The sequence below is a fragment of the Populus alba genome, chromosome 15 (assembly GCF_005239225.2).
Source record: "Populus alba chromosome 15, ASM523922v2, whole genome shotgun sequence".
In the NCBI taxonomy this organism is placed as follows: Eukaryota; Viridiplantae; Streptophyta; class Magnoliopsida; order Malpighiales; family Salicaceae; genus Populus; species Populus alba.
Window position 1 is genome coordinate 3,937,373 of NC_133298.1, and position 15,005 is coordinate 3,952,377.

The window sequence follows — 15,005 nt, forward strand, 5'->3', positions numbered from 1 at the left end:
GGTTTCGATTTTGATTTTATTTTTAAAAAAAAAAATCAATTTAATATTTTTTAAATAAAAACTAAACCAAACCAAAAATAATTACCATATATGCATCTTGCTTTTCTTCCTCACAGCACCTTTTCTCCACTCGGGCTGCATCAAGCCCACCTTCGCCATTTGTACAATGGAAGGGATGGTCCTCCTCTGATGCTAACGTTTTTACTATAATAAGCAACTTTTCGCAATCATTCAACGATCCACCATTGTTATAAAACTTTATTTAACCAAGTGGTTTTATGGCAGTAGCATGTTGATCCAAGTTCTAATCCGAGCTAGGTTACATGTTGAACCGAGTTAAGTGTAATGATTCACAAAATAATATCTAATTTAATTTCTTCTCTGTACTGGATTACATGTGAAAACAATGTATATCAATTCTTCTCCAATATTCCCCCCTTTCGAACCCTGTAATTTGTTTTTCTTAATTCCTTTTTCAGCACCAACTTCTTTGTTCTACGCCCTTTTTATTAATCAAACAACATTTACTTCATAAAAAATTACATCTTTATTCAAATTTTACTCCATAGACGTAAGCTTTCAAGTTTCTCAATTTTTAACGATTTAATTGCAGCACACTCTAGAGATATTCAGCGACTGCAGTTTCCATTCCATGAAAAGCATTTGAAGAAGACGAGAAAACTGAGTTGCTAACCCAATTCTTCTACCAAACGACAGCTACTTGTATAAAAAGTTCTACAATAGCAGGCTATCCGAAAGGGATTTTTAATCCCTTGTACTGTAAAAGCAATTGAGCTTAATATGAGCAAAAACAAGCCGAAACATTCCTAGATGTTCAAAATCTATACAAGGGGGCAGTTTAATCAATCAACCCATTTGGGCCAAAAATTTGGTATTTTTTATCGCTGAATTTTCCTAGGGTGCATTGGGGTCAGCGACTTAGAGAGTGTTCTTGGACACAACTTCTTTGAACCTCATGAACCAATGTGCATCAGAAGAGTTGTTTTCCTGCAGAAGCTGTGGCTGGTGAAGTGGTGGCTGCTGCTGTCCTTTGTCCATGACAAATTTGGCGTAGTCAAAAGGCTTTGGAAGAAGAGAAGCTTTTGTAGGAGCTGGAACAAATGATACCAAGACCCTGGACACATCCTGCATGGTTGGTCTCTCTGAGGGATGGCGCTTGGTGCACAATAGTGCTAGCTGGAAACTCTTCTTTACATGGGTCAAATCCATGCATGTAACAGAAACTTCTGGGTCAACAGCTTCCATTACAGTGTTATCATCAGCCCTCGATAAAATCTGAAACAAAACAGATGACAAAGGTAGAAGTTTTCTTCAGGAAAATGAACAGTTGAAAGCTTAAAACAACTAAATTGGATTCCATGTTGCGCCACCTATCCATGTTGAGCACCTTCATAAGCAATCAAATGTTTATGAGCATGTATTTAGAGATACATACCAGCTGCTGTAAATTTGACTCGTTATCCACAGCCTTCTTCCCAGTAAGAAGCTCCAAGAGGACAATGCCGAAGCTATAAACATCTGATTTTTCAGTTAGCCGTGATGTGCGGGCATACTCTGGATCAATGTAGCCAATAGTCCCCATGACAAAAGTTGAGGCATGAGTTTTTGTGGTTGGGATGCATTTAGCAATTCCAAAATCAGACAAGTGAGCTTCGAAATTCTCATCCAGCAAGATATTTGAGGACTTCACATCCCTGTGGATGATTCGAGGGTTGCAATCATGGTGAAGATAAGCAAGTCCTTGAGCAGCTCCAACTGCTACTTTCAAGCGTGTTTCCCAGTCAAGCTTTACCTTTTTAGATGGTCCTGCCATTGATATCAACAAAAAAACATTAGCAATATAATGCGAGAACATATGATTAGGAGGTTTGGCAGAGAATAAAAATAAACAAGAAACTACATTGAACATGATAACCAGATAAGAGGACACAAGGTAAACAGGTGGGAAAGTTTAGTTCACTAACCATGAAGAAGATCCCACAGAGAACCATTCTCCATATAGTCATAAAAGAGAAGGTTTCCACGAGGAGACAGTGCATAACCATGTAAGCTGACAATATTTCGGTGTCTGATACTGCCTATGGTCTCAAGTTCAGTTTCAAACTCGTGCACGTTGCATGGATACTGATTGTAGAGTCGCTTTACTGCAAGTGGCCGGGAATTTTTCAGCACACACTTGTATACTGTGCTAGAAGCACCATAACCTATAATATACTTCTCACTTAAATCCTCTGTGTTCCTCATTATGTCATCAAAGGTGTGAATGGCCATGTCCAAGTGAAGAACCACAAGTTTTGGAGGACCTGGCAAGAAATAAACCAAACATCAGTATTTGGGAAAGAGAAGCAAAACAGGAAACATAAAAAGAACAATTATTATCAAGTAAAATGCATGCCTTGTACAGTTTTGTTGGATCCCTTCGTCAATTGTTTCTGTTGGTTGGATTTGTAAATCACAACTATAATCATGGACATTAATGTCATGAATCCCAGCGTGATACAGACAACCACTGCTCTAGAGAAGATTACTGAAACAGCAGAACATAAACTGACAAGTTCAAGATAACACTTAAAACCTCCTCAAAACCTTCTTTATTAGAGTTGACCATGTCAATAGCAAAAACAAGCATTCAAAAGAACATGTAGCGGATGAGGGGTTACCTTTAGACTTTGGGACATAGGGGCCACATATTGATCCCAACCGGTTGCCACACAACAAAGGATTTCCAACAAAGCTGGCAAGGCAGTACAAAAGATTACAAGGAATTTCTATAGTAAACTGTCTGCAGTTTTCATTTTAAGCCCTTTCAAAGAAACAAAACTATTATTCTCCCTGTACCTGTCTGGTGGAAACCGTGTCAAGTTTCTAATAGGTGGCACAATTCCTGATAAATTGTTGTATGAGAAATTCCTAACACGGAAAAAGTCATTTTACAGCAGCACTCTATAGCTATTAAGAATGAAACAATGAAGAGAACCAAATAAAACAGCTTACAAATTGGCAAGGCTGAAACAATTGGTAAGCTCAGGGATTTCTCCTTGCAAGACATTGTTGTTCAGGATCCTGCCATCAATCAACAAATTAGTCCGTGGTAAAATTATGAAGGTCATAAGGAGTACAGCAAAGACATTGTCTGGGCTTTGAACTTACAGAGAAACAATGTTTTGCAGCTGACCCAATTCCACTGGAATGCTACCAGTCACGTTGTTGAAAGACAAATCACTGGGGGAAGATAAGATTACGTACAATCAGGAATGGGGGCAGATAAACTTCATCCAAGGGTAAAAAGAACAGTTTGTAAGAAGCTTACATAATTTGTATACTTTTTAGATTCCCAAATTCAGCAGGCAATCGTCCATGAAGATGATTCCTGCTCAAATTCCTGGTGTACAAATCAGAAAGTAGATTAGCAAGTTCTTGGATACAATTAAATTCAAAGAAAAATAGCACTTCCAGACAGACATACAAGGTGAGAAGGTGCTCCAGGTCACCAATCAAAGCTGGAATGGGCCCCGAAAAGTTATTGCTGGAGAGATCCCTGAAAACATTGCGATCTATAAGACTGGTGCATTTTAAAAGTTCTCCAAAACTTAGTGTTACAATAGATTTATCTCAAAATATACAGTGTTAGGAGGAAACTTACAATGTATCCAAATTGATTATGCGTCCCAGCTCAACAGGAACACTGCCTTTGAAGTCGTTTGATGAGAGATTTCTGAAGATTCAAGACATTTTAGTTAAATGACAGGAAATGAGTGCAAAATGAAACTAAAAATATGAAGAACTTTACAAATATGGCCTCCAGAACTCACAAGTAAGTCAAGCTCTCAAGATCCTTGAAACCTGAAGGTATGATTCCACTCAAGTGATTACCATGCACGTTGCTACAAAAGTAAGACAAAACCAGTTAGTTGGTGTAAAGCTCACATCAGAAACATAAGACACTGTTCAAATAGTTGCAAACAGCCTGGACATAGAAAATCCTACAATTGGTTCAAAGCCCTGCAAAAACTGATGTTGTGTGGAATGGGCCCTTCAAGATGGTTGTTAGCAAGATTCCTGATCCATAAAACAGAAATTCAGTAAATAACATTTAAAAGACAACGTAGAAAGCATTTAATCACAGGAAACTCACAATTCAAACAACTGTTCCAGCTTCCCAAGTTCAGGAGGAATGCTGCCAACCAGTTGGTTGTCATTCAATTGCCTAAAAAAATGCTCTGGTCAGTTACCGAATAAAATAAAATATGCATGCATATTATCAGACACATTTGGAAACCTTGAAATCATGAGGAATCTTACAAATAGCTTAGCTTTGACATATTTCCAAGTTCTGGGGGAATTGGTCCAGTGAGCTTGTTGCCATGAAGATACCTGGTGCACATTCAAAGAACAATTGATATAACCACAGAAAGAGCCAGTAGCAAGCTTCATCTATTACGAAATAGAACTCGCACTTTCCACTGTTCATAAACGAGTGATAATAACACTATGAACTCACAGTTTCCCAGTGTATGACAAATTGCCAAGTATTGCGGGAATTGGTCCAACTAGCTCATTGTCACTCAAATCCCTACAGCACAAGAAAAGTAACAAGTACACACCACAGATCATGATGCTGTCAAAATAAACCTTCGAGATTTTAAATTTCACACTTACAGAACAGCCAGGGCCTGCATTAAACCAATAACCTCTGGAATCCTCCCAGTGAGATTATTCCCTTGAAGAGACCTAAAATAAAGATGCACAATTACTTGTTTTGAAATTGCCAAAAACACAGTAAAAAAACTATTCGAGTAGTATTTGGGATTTTCACTTGAAAATACATCAAAATAATGTTTTTAATTTTATTTTTTCCATTGTTTACATCAATACATCAACAATAAAAAACCACTAAAAATATTAATTTGAAGCTTTTTAAAAAAATCAAGAATTTGAAAAGGTATAGTCCAACCACACTCCCAAATGATGCCTCATCTTGCTTATAATTATTTTAAAAAGGGTTTATAACAAGTTAGATACAAAATCAAACACCTACAGCGTAGCAACTTGCAAGAAGCCAATATTGTATGGTATCTCCCCAGTAAACTGATTGTATGATATATCCCTGTAATTAACAAAGTAAAAGTTAATACATCATAAAAACTCATGAATAACTTAAAATTAGTCTGTGCCACCAAACCTACAGTATCTCAAAGCTAGTACAGTTGCCAATGCTACTGGGGATGGTGCCAGTTAGTTTATTGTCTCTCACATCACTGGAAAGGAGAATAAATAAATTTGAAGTCCCAAATAACTGAAAATTAAGTAAACAAACAGCTCATCAGAAACACAATCAGATAGATCAAATACTTACAAATACCACAAGCCAGTCAACTGACAGATATCTTCTGACAATGTTCCAGTCAACAAATTGCCGCGTAATCCACTGAGAAACACATTGAGATAATTCAACGAAAAATGTCAGTCGTCTGAACATACATGCATGGGAGCACTACAGTGAAACCAAAAAATCCTATAAAGGTTCAATCAACAAATCATTAGGTTAACCTTGCCAATAACTGAAATACTCACAGGTATTGTAAGACTTCATTCCAGTAGATCAATCTTGGTATCTCACCATTCAGCTGGTTTTTAGCAAGGTCACTGAACAGGAAAACAAGCACCAATTGAATAGTATCAGTACCAGTAAGAATTTAGAAATTCATAAACACCAAACCACAACTTCATTAACTATAAGGACTCACAGTGTTTTCAGATTCGGAATTTGGGTTAAGGTTGAAGGGATAGGACCAGTAAGCTGGTTGTTCTTCAAATTTCTACATTGCAGGACAAAATTACTCAATCATGAAAATTATAAAAATCCCAATTGAAGCATAGTGAATGAAACTAAAAAAAGAGTTACTCACAAGGTATCAAGTTGCTTCAACTTTGATAGAGAAAAGGGAATGTCACCATAAAGCAAGTTACCAGAAAGATCCCTGGATTCCACAATACAAACCACATGTCAACACCAGTACAGTAAAAATTCAAAAACCAGCAAAAAATCAAATTTTATCAGACAAACAGAAGACAGCAGATTATTACAGATGGTATAAAGAAGCACAATTGCCAATCTCTTCAGGGATTTGACCAGTCAACATATTCCCTTGGAAGTCTCTGCAATTTAAAAAAAAAAAACAGAAAAAAAAGCAACATTAAAATACTCCAAAAAGAACAAAAGAAGTCTCCATAGAACTAGTATTGCGAAAAAAATTGGTGAAACGAGAAGCAGCATACATGGATTGCAAGTTCCTCAAATCTCCAATGGCAGGAGAAATTTCACCACCAAGGTTCAAATTTGACAGGTTACTTCATAGAAAACACACACCAGCAAGTTAATAAAAACCAAATTTGCAAAGCATTGCAGACTCAACAGGTAAAGAAAGTGACTGCCTTCAAAGGGCTTACAGAGAAACAACAGAGAAGCTGTCATTGTCACAAAACACACCGCGCCAAGAACAGAAATCTTCATTGTGCACATCATCCCAGTCAACAAGCACATTAACAACATTGCTGAAAGATTCCTTTATAGACATCAAAGCTTTCCCTGCAACAAAACCTCAGATCAATCCCTCTCTTTTAATTCAAGAAACCCTTCAAACTATTAAAAGAAATTGGCTTTCGAAGCTTTTTGATCAGGCAGAATAATTTATTAAACAAAAGTCAAACAAAAGAAAATCTTTAAAAACCCTTACTTTCTCGGGGTTCTCTCAATGTATTTTCCCCTCTCTTTGACTTACACACACAATAAAACAGAATTCTAGTACCATTTTATAGGCTACAGCTAAAAACTCCATCTTCAACAGTGAAAAACACCACTTTAAGGAGCCCAAAGATAGAAATGACAAAAAGAGAAGCTGAAAGTTTTTCCAAAACACACAGAAAAATCCCCCGATATACCAATTAAACAAGAAAAGGTCTGTAAGAAAGAGGAGTACCCTTATTGTTAAGTAGTGAAACAGGAGTAAACAGAAGCACTGCATACTTAACAAATAAAACAGAATTCTAGTACCATCCTTAACAACGGTAAAACACCATCTTCAACAATGTTAAACACCGTTTTTAAGGAGACCAGAGATAGAAAAGGCGAGAAGAGAAGGTAATTTTTTTTCCAAAACACAACAAAATCCTGATAAACCCAGCAAACAAGAAAAAGTAGTACCCTCATCGTTAAGTGGTGAAACGAGCGGAAACAGAAATAGTAAAAGCACCACAGCCATTGCCAAACAGTGCTCAAAACCCCCTAGTAGTTTCATTTCTTTCATTGTTTTTTTTTTTTTTTAACTAGCAGGAAAACAAGAACTAAGACCGTCCAAGACACTAGCTAAGTACAAGAGTCTTGATGTTCTCTGCTGTCATTGTAAGCGATTGAGAAGAGGGCAGCATTCGTTTGGCGTGAACTGAAAGGAAGTGAGTTAAAACATAGCACATAATTTATTTAAGAAGAAAGAAGAGTGGGGAGAGAGAGAGAAAGAGAGAGAGAGTGTGTGTAATAAACGGCGGTGAAGAGACGTTAGTGGACTGACCTGCTTCGTTTCGTACTAGCTATTTAACACATGTTCCCTCATGAATCAGATAATATTTTTTCTTAATAAAAAATAAATATACAACCTTTTTTAATCTGTTATTTTTCTAAAACAATCTAAGATTATAATTTTTTTATATGTATTTATTTATAATAAATTAAAAAAATTAATACTTACATAAAAATAAAATAAATATTATATCTTAAATTAATTTTTAACATGATATCAAAATAAAATAATATTACAATTACTACTATAAAACACTATTCACTTTTAGTTTTATATAAATAAATTTCCAAAAATAAGCATAAAAAATATAAAAATAAATTACAAAAATTAAAAATAAAAACAAAAAAATAATATAAATAAGTCAATTACAAGTGTGAATGATAAATAATATTTTTTTCCAGAAAAAAATATAAAAAATAAAAAATTATTAAAAAAAAAAGATAAAAAAATGATAATAAATAGATAAAATATAAAACAATAAATATATCACATATATAAAAAAATATAGAGGAATGTAGCAAGAAAATTAACAAATAAAAAGTTGTATGGTTTTGAAATTCGGTCCGGTTCGGCGGGTTAATTCAGAAGCCGGTTGATTTGGGGCTGCAATTGGACTAAGTTGAAAAAAATATGGGAATGAAAAACTCGGTATAACCCAACTAACATGGTGAGTTAACACATTGACCCGGTAAGACCCAATAAAAAAACTCGGTTACAACTTTTTAATTTTTATTTTTTTATTCAAACAACGTCATTTTGATTTTTTTTTAAAAAAAAATTATTCAAATAACCTAGTGACCCGATTAAAATTCAAAACCTAATTTGGTTACCGAACACGATCTAGAAACTATGGAATGTTGGATTGATTTTTTGTTAATAGCAACAGGATATTTATTCATTAGCGAGGTTAAGAACTCAATTTACAAAATGATAAGTTGTAAAAAATTCATATTAAATCTAACCTTTCATAATTATGTTTTTGGCTAGTAAAGTGACTTTACAATTAGCCGGTGAGATAACGGTTGACTTACATACTCTTTTGCAAAAACAATTTTTTTTATTGAAATAGAGAACTATTAATATCTAGATTAATAAACGTAAGAAGAGATGATTATGTTAAGCAATATAGTAATGTGAGTAACATGAGAAAAATACGTGAAGAGGGGGTTGGACCAAGGCTTCATGTTGTCTGCTTATATAATTTTGAAGGAACTTGTGTAAAATAAAATAAGTATTTTTATTTTATGATTTGAGTATTTATAAATCTTGATCATATTCATGAAAAATAAAATTGTAACATAGAATAACTATATAATAAATTAAAAAAATAATTGACTTTATATAATTCTGTTAAAAACTCAAACCAACTCATGATATAGTCAACCGAATAAAATTCTATAAAAAACACATCAATTTGTTTTTATTTTTTAAACTGCATCTATGGTTAGCAAAAACTGACTTACATGAACTGAGTATACATGTGACAAAATGGTTTCTCACCAAGTAGATTTTCTTGCCAAAGAACAAAAACAAACAGTATAGTTGATGTACAGTAGTACTATTTACATGTATTTAGCTTTTGAATTTGAATTTCTTTCATTCTTAAGAAGAAGAACTACAAAGGTTGTCCTGAGAAAAACAATAAACACGACGGGTTGGAGAGGACAGGAGCTGCAGTGTCTGCAAACTGCAGGTGTCAGCACCCTTGCAATAAACAGGATGCTATGTATAAGGCTGCCCCGAGCTTCTTGTTTCTCAAACTTAATTTGCTTTTGTCGCTTATGACTCCACGGCAGTTTTTGTCGTTGATATTATTCCGGGCTGGCTCCGGGTGTTGATCCGATGACATGTGAACTTGATCTCAAACTATACTAGGTTTCATGTCTATGTAGGTGTTGGTTGATCTGTTATTACTGGTACCAGGATTTGATCAAAATATGTACGAGACAGGATTTGATTTTTTAGATTTTTACTAGAAACAATGTAGTTTTAATTTTGTTTTTTTAAAAGAATTCTTCAAATGGTATAGTTTAACATTAAAATATAAATCTTAACTCGTGGCTAGGATTTTTATTATACTTATAAAGTTCTGTATAACAAGTTAATTCGATGATTTGTCAATCTAAAACTCGAATTAAGTTGAGTTAAATATTAAACCATTTAAAAAATAAATATTATTAAACTTGAATAATTCAATTGGTTTATTCCTGACTTCACAGAATTGATTTACAAGGTGACCTAGTAAAATTTTAGACGACTCAATCAATATTTTTTAAAAAAATTTTATTTAAAGTCACATTGTAGTAGACATTAAAAAAACTTAATACACTTGAATTAGCTAACCAAATCAAAAAGTTTATCCAAAGTGACTAATATAATTATTTCTCATAATAATATTTTTTTAAAATTATTTTTTATTTGAAAACATAATCATCTCAACCTTTTTTAATTTTGAATTTTGAATTTTATTTTTAATTGAGTTATTATTTCTGACCTATTTAATACTTTATAAATCTTTAGAAGAGAGGCCATTGAGAATTATTATTATTTTTTAAAAAACCCTATAATCTTAAGTTTGATTTCTGCCGTCCCTTTTGCTCTTAAAATTTTCTGTGTTATTTATTTATTTATATTTTTGGCTGTCTTTTAGCTTCTCCCCGAATCTCCTTCATGACAAGAAATCTCAACAGTCAATACACGTTGTAAAAAATCTGAAACAACCTGCTTATCTGAAGAAAATAACACGCCCTGACATAGCTAGTTGTCATAAAAAACAGTAACAATAGAGCAGCAGCCAGCAGCACCAGCGACTGCCCCGCCGGTTTCAGCCATCTGCTTGTACAGCCGGCGTGAAACCAATCTGAGCCCATTACCTGCAGCAGAACTAGGTGGGACCCTATGCATGCACGGTGGTGAATTTTAATATAGAGTCTCAAAAAGTTGGGATTGATGTGATCTTACTAAAGGGTGAAATGTACTTTCTAGGGTTCAAGAAACACATGTATACCTTGCTGAATTTTCTATTCGATGATGAAATCGTCGTTATTTCCCTAACAATTGTTGTTTTCGATGCTGGGTATTACCCAGTGAAGCATTTGTTTTGTTTTCTCTAAAGGGCAGGGCAGGATTTGCAATCATTGAGTGAGAATCTAGGATGGTGTTTGGGAATGCTTCTGCGGCTGAGGTTTATAAAAAAGCAGCATTACACCTGTTTGGTTAACTACAAACCACAGGTTTATTTGGCGTGGGTCCCATTAGAAACTGCGTTTCAAATACAAAAAATGAAAAGCAATTATCTTTTGCTTTTCATGCGTTTCTGTTCTCTCTCATCACCGAAGATTTCCAATTGCTTCCCAAATGTTCTCTCGCAGACCCTCATCAATTTGCAATAAACTCTTCCCAACGGTAAAAAAAAACCCCAAAAATATCACTGGTGTGTAGATCTACCAGTTTCCTTCATGCGGTTCTCTCTCTCACCACCAAACTTGCCCTAACCACCAACGCCAGACAAGCTTTTCTTCCCCTCTGTCCATTCAAACACAACCCGTCACCGATCCGTCCCTCCATTGTTACAATTGCAGAAAAAAAACAAGAGATTGGTCCCGAGAAAGGTCCACGAGCGAGATACCAGGTATTGTCCGTTCCCTTTGTCAATTTCTTTTATGTTTCTCAAAATCTAATTTCTGTAATGGGTTTTTCATTTTGCAGAACACAGCTGCAACACTGCTGCAACACCGTTGGGGTTCGCAGAAACGCAGAGACTGAGGTAAGTTCCTCCCTCATCTCCATCTTCTTTTTCGGTTTTTTAGATGAAAAATTTCATTGCTGCTGCATGCTCGATTACAAATTTATGATTTGTAAATCTTTATAAAAGGGACACTAATGGCTTGCTGAAAAACCCAGCCTTAAAACCGCCGTGAACCTTCTCCAAAAACCCCCTCTATCTTCTGTGTTCTAAATGGCTTGCTGAAAAACCCAGCCCTCAAACCGCCGTGAACCTTCTCCAAAAACCCCCTCTATCTTCTGTGTTCTAATTATTGCATTGATTTAAACAATTCTTTGAATTTTTTTTTCAATCTGGAGAGGCAAATGACGAATCTTTTGAATTGTTGAATGCTCAGACTCTTGGGTTCTTATGATTTATATGCTTGAATAGGAAGATCTGATGCTCTCTATCTTTCGGCTTTTATGTCTTCAAGTCTCAGCGTTCATTGGTTTTTTTTTTCAATATGGAGAGGCAAATGACGAATCTTTTTAATTGTTGTATGCTCAGACTCTTGGGTTCTTATGATTTATATGCTTGAAAAAAAACCGATCTGATGCTCTCTATCTTTCTGCTTTTATGTCTTCAAGTGCTTTCATTGTTTTTTTTAATTACTGTGCTGCCAGCCAATGATGCAGACCATGATTTTCACTGAAAGCAGGGCTATCAATGTGCCTAAACTGTTGTTAATTCATGAACTTGGACGGTCTGAGGCTTGAATGGTTTTAGTTTTTTTTTTTGTTTTTCAAGATTTTGTTTTCTATCTTCTTGTTTGAAAGCTAAAAACTTGCTCTGGACTCTGTTTTGTGCATGATGAGAAACATAAAAATTAACAGTTATCCCTTGCTGATTCATCTGTGCTGATTAATATGACACAAAAACTGTAGAGTTCTTTACAAGCTTTTTTTTTATATATAAATTGTTGTAATCCCATCAGTGGTCTGCTTAACCGGGAAAAAAAATTAATATTATGTGTGTTTGCTTGATTCCTTTACGTTAGCCAGCAGATTAGTTGTTTTGCTCCTCTCTTTTTCGCAAAAATTCCCATGTTATGCTGAACTTTATATTTACATTATCTTTTTAAAGCTATTTTGAACAGAAATTTTTCGATCACCAAACGAGCTAGACTGAGGTAAGTTCCTGCCTTATCTCCATCTTCATTTTCTTTTGTTTTAGATGAAAAATTGCATGTCTGTGTACCTGCATGAACAATTACCGTGTGTTCGTCAATTGACAATTATCGTAATGAGTTCCTGTTACCATGTCGTGTAGGACTACTTTTATTTATAATTGTGCAGTCAAAATCAAAATTTTTTGTTTAGTTTTGTGTGTTTGCATGCTGCGAAAGAAAGCTGGGTTTCTTTGAATGTATAAATAAATTCTGTTCTGTTTGTTTTTTCCCTCTATTTTTGAAAAAATAACAGCATGCTGGCAATGAAGTTTTGCATGATCATTCAAATATTATGGCTGAAACTGAGTTTCTGAACAGTTGAAAATTTATGGGTTGCAATTACATATCATTACAAATTAACATTCTCATTCTCATTGACATACATGCACGGTTAATGTTTTTTGCCAAACACACAGCTTTTGTAAATGCTAAACATTGAGTGCTTTATTATTATATTAGTCCACGGTTTATTTATGTGCAGCAATTTAATTGATATCATTTTTATTCATTTCAAACTTTTTGTTAAATGTTTTTAAAAGATATCATGGAAGGTCTTGAATCTTCTGATAAGGCTGCTTGGACAAAGGAAATGTTGCATATATTTTGTGATATATGCATTAAGGCAATTGATATGAGAATGAGACCTAATACTCATTTCGATAAACCGGGGTGGAAATTTCTTATAACATCATTCAAAGAACAAACTGGGCATGCATTCACTAAAACACAATTGAAAAACAAATGGGATGGATGCAAAAAGGATTGGAGGATATGGAATAAGTTGGTTTCTGAAACCGGTGTTGGCTGGAATAGTGAATTAGGCACAATTGCAGCTAGTGATGAGTGGTGGAAACAAAAAATCCAGGTACATTCCTTGTCATCGGCACAATTTATTTTATTATTTTCAAATTCCAGCCCTAAAATTTTACTAGTCTTGATCCTTCATTACTTTATTTAATTTATATGCAGGAAATTAGAGGAGCCAAAAAATTCAGACATGTCGGTATTGAGCCGTCTTTAAAGAATAAATTTGACCGAATGTATTCCAACATTGTTGCAACTGGAGCGTTTGCATGGGCTCCTTCATCAGGTGTACCTGCTGGCAGTGGTGTTGATCCTGGTACAAGCAATGCCGACATTGCTGATGATGGTTTGGAAGAGGGCAGCGGTGATTCGGAGGAAGATGTGATTCCAGATTTTCAGACTGATATGGCTCGAATGGTTGGAGGGATACATATGTCTAGCAGCACCAATACAAAAAGCGGCGACAAAAGAAAAGAACGAGATCATTATGATGTGCGAGGTAGAAAGAAGAAAACATCTGGAATTGGTGTTAAGTTGCTGACAAGGTGCAATCATCTACTTGAGAGTATGTCGACTAAGAGTGATTCGACGTCTGTTAACATGGATCGCGAAGGCTGTAGTATTCCCGAGGTCATGGCTGAGCTGCACTCCATTCCTGGAGTTTCAGTTGACGATGATTTTCATGACTTCGCTACGGAGTATCTCAGTCTAAGAAGGAAAAGAGAAATGTGGTCCAGTATGGGCGATATGCAACAGAAGTTTCGATGGTTGCAGCGAATGTATGAACGAAGTAAACGTGCTTAGCTGACAAGGTATTATTAAAGTATCTTAACTGTTAATCAATTAAGTATGTTCAAGTGCTTACAATATTTATACATGTTTTGTTTTATTGTTGCAGAGTAATGGGATGCCGGTTTTTAAAAGAGTAGTTTCCATTTGCCGAAGTTTGTTCGAGGCAATGTATTTCCGGTAATTTATGTACTGTTATATTTATTAAACTGATTTACGGGATTTAACAGACTTGTATGAGAAATTATTGGTTGTAATGTTGTATTTTATCAACAAATTACAATGTTCAATGGTTGACATTTTAATGGAATTGGTTGGTAATTTACCTTAACTGATTTGTTAACTTTATATTTGTAATGTTGTATTTTTGCCTTGGCTGTCTAGTGTTAGCTTGTGAGGTCTGAAACAGAGATTGACGTGTTGCATACTGTTTTTGCCTTGGCTGTCTAGTGTTAGCTTGTGAGGTCTGAAACATCTTTTGCAATTACTGTTTGTGTTTTTTTCATTGTTGCCGTGAGCTGTGATGGGAATAATGTTGTTGCTTTTTCTTTCTTTTCTGTGTTGCTGGTCTTCCTACTGGTTCACTGACTTGCAATTGTTAGGAATGGGCAGCTACTGTTAGCATGTGAGGTCTGAAACAACATCTTTTGCAGTAATTGTTTGTGTTTTTTTCATGGTTGCCGTGAGCTGTGATGGGACTAATGTTGTTGCTTTTTCTTCCTTTTATGTGTTGCTTGTCTTCCTACTGGTTCAGTGACTTGTAATTGTTAGGAATGGGCAGCTACTGTTAGCATGTGAGGTCTGAAACAACATCTTTTGCAGTAATTGTTTGTGTTTTTTTCATGGTTGCCGTGAGCTGTGATGGGACTAATGTTGTTGC

The 15,005-nt window shown here is 35.1% G+C and overlaps 2 protein-coding genes, 2 non-coding genes and 2 pseudogenes across 4 annotated transcripts; 5 read left to right on the forward strand and 1 right to left on the reverse strand.

Moving 5' to 3' along the window:
• Positions 1-741: 741 nt before the first annotated feature.
• LOC118056365 (uncharacterized) lies at positions 742-7,531 on the reverse strand. Its single transcript, XM_035068546.2, has 27 exons — positions 7,226-7,531; positions 6,472-6,610; positions 6,301-6,372; positions 6,109-6,180; positions 5,931-6,002; positions 5,769-5,840; positions 5,596-5,667; positions 5,378-5,449; positions 5,208-5,279; positions 5,060-5,128; positions 4,681-4,752; positions 4,523-4,594; positions 4,324-4,395; positions 4,157-4,228; positions 4,009-4,080; positions 3,834-3,905; positions 3,665-3,736; positions 3,488-3,559; positions 3,332-3,403; positions 3,172-3,243; positions 3,016-3,084; positions 2,860-2,931; positions 2,682-2,755; positions 2,417-2,548; positions 1,986-2,324; positions 1,457-1,827; positions 742-1,296 (listed from the first exon to the last, which is right to left on the reverse strand). The coding sequence occupies exons 1-27, from the start codon at positions 7,326-7,328 to the stop codon at positions 940-942; spliced, it is 2,949 nt and encodes a 982-aa protein (XP_034924437.1). The 5' UTR covers positions 7,329-7,531; the 3' UTR covers positions 742-939.
• Positions 7,532-11,694: 4,163 nt separating this feature from the next.
• On the forward strand, positions 11,695-11,767 carry LOC118056455 (small nucleolar RNA snoR64a; annotated as a pseudogene).
• A 79-nt stretch (positions 11,768-11,846) lies between these two features.
• LOC118056451 (small nucleolar RNA snoR64a) lies at positions 11,847-11,921 on the forward strand. Its single transcript, XR_004688806.1, has one exon. It is a non-coding gene; the product is annotated as a small nucleolar RNA snoR64a (small nucleolar RNA).
• Positions 11,922-11,986: 65 nt separating this feature from the next.
• On the forward strand, positions 11,987-12,076 carry LOC140954664 (small nucleolar RNA snoR20a). The gene has a single exon (XR_012168105.1). It is a non-coding gene; the product is annotated as a small nucleolar RNA snoR20a (small nucleolar RNA).
• Positions 12,077-12,163: 87 nt separating this feature from the next.
• On the forward strand, positions 12,164-12,241 carry LOC118056452 (small nucleolar RNA R38; annotated as a pseudogene).
• Positions 12,242-13,076: 835 nt separating this feature from the next.
• Positions 13,077-14,140, forward strand: LOC118056366 (uncharacterized). The gene is made up of 2 exons (XM_035068547.2): positions 13,077-13,397; positions 13,502-14,140. Exons 1-2 carry the CDS (start codon positions 13,077-13,079, stop codon positions 14,138-14,140), a joined length of 960 nt encoding a protein of 319 aa, XP_034924438.2.
• The last annotated feature ends 865 nt before the right edge of the window (positions 14,141-15,005 follow it).